Source organism: Takifugu rubripes, chromosome 20, assembly GCF_901000725.2.
Source record: "Takifugu rubripes chromosome 20, fTakRub1.2, whole genome shotgun sequence".
NCBI lineage: Eukaryota > Metazoa > Chordata > Actinopteri > Tetraodontiformes > Tetraodontidae > Takifugu > Takifugu rubripes.
The window spans coordinates 10,225,294-10,234,008 of NC_042304.1; the positions used below are offsets into that span (position 1 = coordinate 10,225,294).

Below are 8,715 nucleotides of genomic sequence, written 5' to 3' on the forward strand. Positions count from 1 at the left end.
ACTGACATCATGAATAAATAATATCCAAATCCAACTGAGGTGGGGAAAAAAAGAGAAGACTGTGTTCAGACGACAGAACAAAACGGTTCCTCCAGAAAGAAAGGAGAGCAGACTGATAACCTCAGAGATAACGTCACACCCACCCAGAGAGCCAAGCCTCTGAACTTTAGACAGTGTTGCAGACGGATCCTAGAAGAATCTATCTGAGCAGTTCAATGAAATAATGACACTGTGCACAGCTTCCATTCCCTGATTTACCTACATGTTTGCTTCACTGTGACATAGAAACACCAACAGCCATAGTTGCAGCAAAGACAAAGCTAAGGTTTTACCAAAATTTTACATGAAGCACGTGTAAACGTGCACGAAGCAATGAGATGAATGTATACATTGTTTTCAATGTCACGAACGGCTGGATTTTAGCTCACTTAAACATGTTGAGGTCATGCAGCGTGTGACTGTTTGCACGGCCCTGTTTTAGTGAATCACGGGTCTTCGACGTACAATACCGCCTGTCAGCAGCTGCAGGGCAAATGTAGTTTTTCCACCAGTCATTACTTGTACTTTGTTGTGTTCTGAGCCCTACGCGGTGCAATTAGTGATTTCCTGAGACAGGAATATTAACGTGTGACATTTCAAAAATGGCATTTCAGAGTGTCACGGGTCCACGACTGAAACAGGCTGCACTTCAGCTTGTTGGTGTAAAATCCTTCACAAGGATACATGGAGCTTATTACGGACATGTGGAAGAACAAGAATCCCCCCCCCTTGATAATGATAGAATATTAATAACAACCCCGATGACCTTTCAGGTATCTGTTGATCCCTTTTAGCCGACTGCTTTCAATAACAGCCCTGCTTGAAATTCCTTGTAAAGGAAATATAAACTTCTACTTGCTGTCAGTTTTGTACAGCTGGTTTGCTGGTGGTAGAAGTAACCTAGAGTTAAATTATAGAATGTTTTTTAGAGAAAACACAGATTTCTCTTCATCTCAGTGACTCACGAGACATCTGAGCTGCGCTGGTAACACTGTTTTGTCAGAGCACAACTGCAAAACAGAGGTGGCCATGGAAACTGACAGCACCCAATAGGAGCCTGCTTTTAGGGTGTGGACAGCAGATTGACATGTGTTTCTTATCCGGTCACTTCCTTCTTCCCGGTCAATTAATAAAACCTCTCAATAGTCATTTATTTGCAGGAAGGGGAGAAGAAGACATATCTGGAACTTTCTGTGGTGACATTGAAGCTGTTGCATAATGGCCCCTTCATAAGTCTGAAACAAGTAAGCGGCGTGGTTTATGCAAAAGAAACTACACAGCTGTGTTCAACATATTTAAGTAAAACAAATTGAATCAAGCCACTGGTTTCTGTTTTGTTTTTGACTCTTGTGTATGCATTTCTTTTCCTTCTTAATGTGTTATATTTTAGTGGCTCCCTCCTACCATTCAAATTTGATCATTTACAAATGTTTTCAAAGGGTGGGAGCCATCCCATAGTCCACATGGAAACATGAACGTAGAATCTTGGAAGGATAGATAAGAAAAAAGGTGCTGCACATCCATGCAGCTGAACATCGACAGCATAATTAGTGATTCACTTAAAATACATTACGTGGCTTTATGTTTTGTAAGTTCTGACCTCTTTTGTAGTCCTCCGAATGAAAATACATTTTAAAATGGCTTTTGCTGAGTGGGAATTTTTCGCTAGCAAAATAAATTCAGTATACATTCAAGCATTTATAAATGTATTTTTTTGAGTGTTTATTCCCGCAAAAATCGCTTGAACGATCATTGATCGATGATGATCAGTTCATATTGTGGTGGAACTCTGCTGTATCGCTATGACCGGGGTGTATTCATCCGCAGCGCGGTATATTATGCAATGATGAACCGGGGCGAACAACGACCCAGGCGGAGTGATTTAATAAGGACTACACCCATGCGCCTGTCCGATAGCAGCAGCTTCTCTTCATTGCCGACCAGAAGAAAGCCGGGACGCTGCTGTGCCGGGGGGGATTTGTTTGCTGGAGGCCCGTCAAACCAGTGATAAAACCGCTTCCTTGCCGTCAGTCTTCGCCGAAGAGACGTGTTACCTGACCCTTCGTTATATCCTCATCTTAGAAAAATAATTTCACAAACATGTCCTGGCAAAGCTACGTGGACAACCTGATGGCTGATGGCAGCTGCCAGGACGCGGCCATTGTTGGGTTTACGGACGCCAAATACGTCTGGGCATCGTTTGTCGGCGGTACCTTTGCCAACATGACGGTGGGTATGATTTTTTGGGGTTTTCTTGTAACCGTTCGTGTCGTTAGACTGGATGGGTGTTGATTTTATGCATCCCAGGTCGTCAGTCTGTCTAGCCAGGCCTTTAGGAAAAGACGGCCAGTGTGGTACACATGGTATCCGGTGGTCGCATACAAGATGCTTTGGCACAAATAACATTTAGCGTCCGCTGCAGGTCGCAATAACTCATTTCCTTCATCACAGTATCCTGAAAAACCACGTCGATGTGTGTTTTGTAGCGGTTTTGATTTGGGGAATACCCGCCCAACCGGCCAATGATGGCTCGAGGTAACGATAACGGTACGGCGAACTAGCTTAGTAATGCTAGCCAGCAGGTTAGCTTCAGCCTAGCTTGAGGATGCCGGTTAGATACGGGGAAAAAGCGGACAAAGCCTAGTCGTCTTCGAGATTTTATCCCAGAACACGACCTCAGTGGCGATTGTGCTTTTGAATTTACAGCCCCATCATTTTAACATTAATTATTTTTTTTGTCGTTTGAAGAACGCGTTTCAGCGGCAGGGCTCGCAGTCAGCCGCGGCCACCTTTCACGAACAGACTTTCTCCCCCCGCATTCGGCGCAAATTGGGCTGAGTGGGAGCGCCCGTAGCGCCGCGTCCACGGTAGCCGCACACGTGTTGGCGAGCCGACGGTCATTCTCCTTTCCCCCGTTTGTCTTCGGTGGATCACCTCGCTGCCGCTACCGCCCCTTTTTCCAAGATGGCGGACACCCTCCCAGTGTCTTATTCATCTGGGCCAAGACGCTCGCTGCTGGAGCAGAACCGCGGCCGGGGTTCGTGCAGGAACGCGTTCGGCTAAACAACGCGTTCAGAACGGACCCCGGGTAGTTTGTAGCACCCGTCTCTAGCTTGGGGTAACAAATTTCGCGTGCTTCGCCGCACCTCCATTTTGTATGTTAAATTAATTATTATAAATGCCCGTCGGCGACGCGCTGTAGGGTAAAACCTATATAAACCGCGCTATTGTAGAAAGAGACGAGCTTGGCTGTTGCAGGAGACGGAATGCTGTACTGTGCTGCCGCTAAGCCGGGGGTGTCCGCTAGGTTAGGTCGTTGTTCATTATAAGGACACAAAATGTTTAAAGGTTAGACGGTCTTATTGCGCGAATAGGTCAGTGAGGAGTCAGGAGTTCGGCCCCTCCCGGGTGAATAACCCGGCGTTGATTTCTTCTTATTGTGGTGGTGGTGGTGGGGGGGGGATCCTAAAGAAATTCCAGCCCGTTTAGGGATTGGTGAATAACGGTTCAAATTCCATTCGGGAATAGAATAGTTGCGTGGAGAGATGGGCCGTTCAGTCGGCTATAGGCGCCGCCTGCAGTTAGCAACATGCTAACGTCGCGTCGGGAACTTTTCCTGAGTCATGACGGTGCTGTTTTTCGGATGGTGAAGACGTGTTCCGTACCGATTTGAAGGAGAGAAAAAAAAAAACAACCTTACAAGATTTCTTTCTTTTCCAGGTTAAAACCACCTTTCCCGTATTTCTAACCAGGAGTGCTAGGGAAGCGAGCGTTAGCGGTTGTCAGCCGTCGCAGTCACTATTGGGATTTCAGTCGTTGCTCGTAGAATGCAAACTTTAACAAAAAAAAACTTTAAATGGTATTTTTTTTATTATTAAAGTACCATTTTGGTTGCATAGCAGAGGTGTGGAACACTTATCACTCTACTTGATTTATTTCCTTTAGCATGACAGCTTGCTGTTAACGGAGATATTCGAATAATTGCTAAAATATAGCACCAGATACAAAATCAACCTCCTGCTGCAGCATAATTAAATGATTACACTGAAGCATCCTGGAAACCCCCACCACCACCCTTTCTTTGCATGTGATATAACTTGGGTAGAGGCCTCAAACATTGCAGAGGTGGGTAATTAATAAAGAATGTTGCATGCCAATGGTTCTGTCCAGTTTTCCTGGAGACGGTCTGGATTAGAAGCAGAAGATGAGCAAACCAACCCTTCTCGTTCACTCCCATGTCTACTTCAGCGATTTGTAATGATCCAAATATAAAATGCAAAACGATGAAAGGGTTACATTCATGTCACTAGATGATCCCGGTTGGGCTTCAGCACAGTCTCATTGTTTTTACCCCCCCCTCAAAGATAACATGAGCTCAGGCTAAGACTGGCAGCAGACAACTATATAAACCCTAAACCACTCTGGTTTGCTTTTATCCAAAATATGGCTTCTAAACATTAACTCTTATAGTTTTGAGATGTCTTAACACACTAGGTGACCTCAGAAGTTATTGATTTATAGTAATATTTAGGATGGAAGTTACTTAGCAAACTAAAACATTGTCTTTGCACTGAAGTATACCTGTGATATGATCAATTTCCTGCATTTTCCCCTAATTTAACATGATCTTACATCTTCTCAGGACTTGTGTCTCATGGATATATTTAACACACTGCAGAGTTTTGGTCTCTGGGGAGTAACGTGTCTCCATGCCATAGACACGTTGGCTTAAGGCTGCTTAATTACCGCTGTCGTATGTGCTTGCAGGGACTCCGATTTCTGCAGTACATTTGGTGTATAGAACAAATTAGGGAATCTGCACCCCTGGCACGGACGTGCATTATTACAAGTTGGAACAAAAAAGAATCTGGTCTTATTTTAAGGTGTTTAGCATAAGTAATGGTGACTGGAAGACGTGATTACATGTGGGTGGTGACAGTAAATAGGATCCCTCCTAAAGTGTCCACAGTTTTACTTTTAGGTTCACTATACATGCACAAGAATTGTGTTGAAGTACAAGAAACAGTGTCGCCTGTGGTCAAAGTTAGACCACAGTGCTGCATCCTAAATGGAAGCTGTAGAAAGGTGAATTAGCATGATCTATAGTCAACGTGGTTTTTCTTGTGAAGTTAATGTAGGCAAGATAAATTGGGAGGTCACTAATCTGTGGTTTTGATCTTCAGCCTGAAGAAATCGACGTGTTAACAGGGAAGGATCGGGAAAGTTTCTTCACCTCTGGAATGACCCTAGGCTGTAAAAAGTGCTCTGTCATCAGAGACAGCCTGCAGATCGACGGGGACTGGACGATGGACATACGGACAAAGAGTCAAGGAGGCGAGCCGACGTACAACGTTTCTGTGGGCAAAGCTGGGAAAGGTGAGTTGGATGTGGGGCGCTGGCGTTCTTTAGCTCTACGCAGTGGAGCAGTAACCTGCAGCCTGCTTTTGACAGTGCTTTAGTTTAGCCGCGTGTAGATCCCGTGTTGTCCGTGCATGTGGGTAGATCCCGAATGCACCTTTCCTCAATATATGATGATAAAGTCCAGTGGTGCACATTCTCAGCCGAGGTGGTGTTCCATGGGAATGCCACAGGTTCTCTAGCTCAAGAGGATTTTCTTAGTCTTTCTTTGGACATTAAAGTAGAACATTTTAGTAGCTAGCTACTAAATCCTATAGGGGATACGTACGCCTGAGAGTTTTGCCAGTTTTCATGTTGTCTGTATGGGCCCTGGTTTTCTGTCCTCCCCACCTCTCCAGACATTAATGAATCCGAGGTATGCCTGGATCTGCTGCCTGGAATCCTACAGTTTGTTCTCTAAAATGTCCCCTTGCATGCATCTTTCTCTCCCTGGTTAACCCCCCCCCCCCCCCAGACATACTAGGCTGTTCTCCCGCTCACATGTTCTCATTGTGAGTCCTTTACATGTATTGAGGAGAGGTACCAGATGCATTCTGCACGTGCGCCACATTAGTCGGAGGTGAATGTTTATTTTCCTATCTGCTGCTGCTGCTGGCTGGTGCACGGCCACTGATTAATCACTACTCACACCCTTACGCTGATGAGACCATAGCTGCCACGGTTCTGCACCAGCAGCCCTGCTCGCCTAATTGTAGAGCCGCTGCCATGATCAGCCAAATGTTTCCAAGTCTTTGGACTCTTAATACAGCCTAATTGGCAGCTTTTAGGATTAAAGAAATATGGTAGCCACTGAAAGTGCTGCGTCTGGTGTAAAGTTCATGTTTGATTTAATCACAACATCCAGGTAGTTGCCCAGGGGTGTTTCTAGTCATTAAATGTAGCTTCTTTGGGGTCAGCACGCTTAAGTGGAAACTGACCCAGGATTCATATCTTTAAAACCTGTCTTCAGCCCCGTGAGGCAGTAAATATTGTAGCATGCATCCTCTGAAGGATGAGTGTGCGCCTGTTGGTCCGTGCACGCACTGAGCAGCTCTGCATGTGTTCTTTACTCTACTGTCACTCATCTTCCCAGTGTTACTGTGTGAAGTCTTGTTTTCACCAGCAGCAGCGTCGATGGGAAAATGTTCAGGCCTTGTTTGTGCTTTGTCCTCTAGCTGTTCCCATCTGCCTGCTTCTTTTGCTTCCTCACTTGATCTCGGCACCTTCTAAATGTTCCTTCTGTCTCTTTTCTTTCAGTCTTGGTCTTGGTAATGGGCAAAGAAGGGGTCCATGGAGGCGGATTGAATAAGAAGGCATACTCGATGGCAAAATACTTGAGGGATTCGGGGTTTTAGTGTAGTCTTGATGTAGCGTATGTGGTAAAGTTGAGGGAGGGAGGGAAAAACACAAAAAAGAAAACAAAAAAAACCCATAAAATTCTAGCAAAAACGACCAAAAAAAAGTCCAGCCGTAATGTCCCGTTTCTTGGTTTGATTATACTCGGTCCCAGGAGCATTTGTAAAAGCGCAGGGTCAAGACTCTTGTTTTCCGCCATGTTTGTTCATTTATTTTGTTTTTTCCTCCTTTGTTTACTCCAGCATTGGTTTTTGTGATGGGGAAGGAAGGTGTCCACGGAGGGCAGCTCAACAAGAAAGCATTTCAGATGGCTGAGTACCTGAGGAAGTCTGGATATTAAAGCACCCTACCCAGCCACCTAGCAGCTCCCTTACCACCCTGTTGCATTTCACACTACTTCCAGTCCTAGTTGGTAGTCCATTCGTTTTCTTTTATTGCCTTCTCTCCTCCTTCGGTTGTTCTGTATTTGTCATCCTCCCATCCTCTCTTCCGTGTGTCCCCTTCAAGCACTATAAGTTGATCCACAGCAAAGATGAATTTGTTGCTTTCAGGCTGTCGTCACAAATTGACGCATCTGTACTCGACGAAGACCAGCAGATATTTCTGGCAACCACCCGGAAAGTGAAGGTTTTAGCATTCATGATGAAGTAGACGGTTTTTTTTTCTGTCACCTTAACCGATAATGAATCTCCCCGACATGTCCTGATCCCCCCCCCCCACGTGTCCTAGTACACCTCTCCTCGCACTCCCCCTTTGCCAAAGTCTTCCCACTTTTTTTTGCATTGTCCTGTTTTCTTTCAAAGCGACACCCGTACAGCTCGTGGGGCTCGTGTCAGGCCAGCTTCATCTTCATCCAGCGCCGCCCATCCGGTCCCCCGTCAGAGTCACTCCTCTGTCCTGACGTTGTTTTGGGGGTGGGGGCGCTCGGATGAGCTCAGCGGAGAACCACGAGCCAGATTTGAGCGACGGCGTTATCTGGTAGTCTTTCCTGCTGTCATCTACACCGTAAAGGCTACAAAAACCCACGGACATTCCACAGCAACAACGGCTCAGGCACTTAATTCTTATGTTTTGCCAGCTCCTGTAATATAGTTTTGGGTTTTTTTTGTTAAGCTGCCATTTTTGGACAGTAGAATCCCAGCATCTACCACCTGGAATGTGTCCAGATTGACCTTTTTTTTTCTTTGTTTTTTTTATAGGACCAAGTGTAGTTGAAGCTCGGGTGTTTATACATTTGCTCTAAATCATGTGAAGGTTGACTGCTAACTTTTTTCCTAAAGGAAACTCTAACCAGACAGACTAAGCATGGTTTAAAAACGGGGAGGTTAGGTGGGAGAAATTGAGGATTTGTTTAAAAAAAAAAAAAAAACCACGCATATGTGAACACATCCTGTGTTTAATTACAAAACTGTGGAATAAATTGCCTTGTCCACTGAGCTTTGGGGTATCACACGGTCTGTCCTCGCTCAGTCCTGCTAAAGCAACGTCCAACTCGATTAAATAAGTAGACATGACGCTCAACGGGAGATGTGATTGGTTGGAACAAAGATTCTCACGGTTGACTTGTTAAGACTCGATTGCAGAACCTGTGTATCCTGTGCCATACTAGAGATCTGTTGTTACCCACCGTACACTAAAGTCAAATCATTGGCACTTTTCTTCTCGCTTCTGCTCCACTATTTAGGCCTTGTGGGATGTGTATTCATAAAAAAAAACATGTTTCAAGTCCTGATTTGTGTTGATTTCTTTATCCTCACTTTTTCTGACATCTGGGATACGGTCTTTAAAGCATCTGATTTCATTTGCATAAAAACCAAGAAATGCCATAAATTGATTTAATCACCTTGTTTACAGACAGAACAAATAAATTTATTCCAACCAGATGAATGTTTACCGCCTGTCTTTCTATACGGTTGTGCCTTT

At 44.9% G+C, this 8,715-nt stretch overlaps 1 protein-coding gene across 2 annotated transcripts; it reads left to right on the forward strand.

Moving 5' to 3' along the window:
- Positions 1 to 1,933: 1,933 nt before the first annotated feature.
- LOC115246453 (profilin-2-like) lies at positions 1,934 to 8,675 on the forward strand. 2 transcript variants are annotated; one of them, XM_029828020.1, is made up of 3 exons: positions 1,934 to 2,268; positions 5,223 to 5,415; positions 6,694 to 6,850. In XM_029828020.1, exons 1-3 carry the CDS (start codon positions 2,140 to 2,142, stop codon positions 6,789 to 6,791), a joined length of 420 nt encoding a protein of 139 aa, XP_029683880.1. In that variant the 5' UTR covers positions 1,934 to 2,139; the 3' UTR covers positions 6,792 to 6,850. The 2 variants fall into 2 exon arrangements, with proteins under 2 accessions (XP_029683880.1, XP_003974266.1); XM_003974217.3 differs by lacking the exon at positions 6,694 to 6,850 and adding an exon at positions 7,035 to 8,675 and having other exon boundaries at positions 1,937 to 2,268.
- The last annotated feature ends 40 nt before the right edge of the window (positions 8,676 to 8,715 follow it).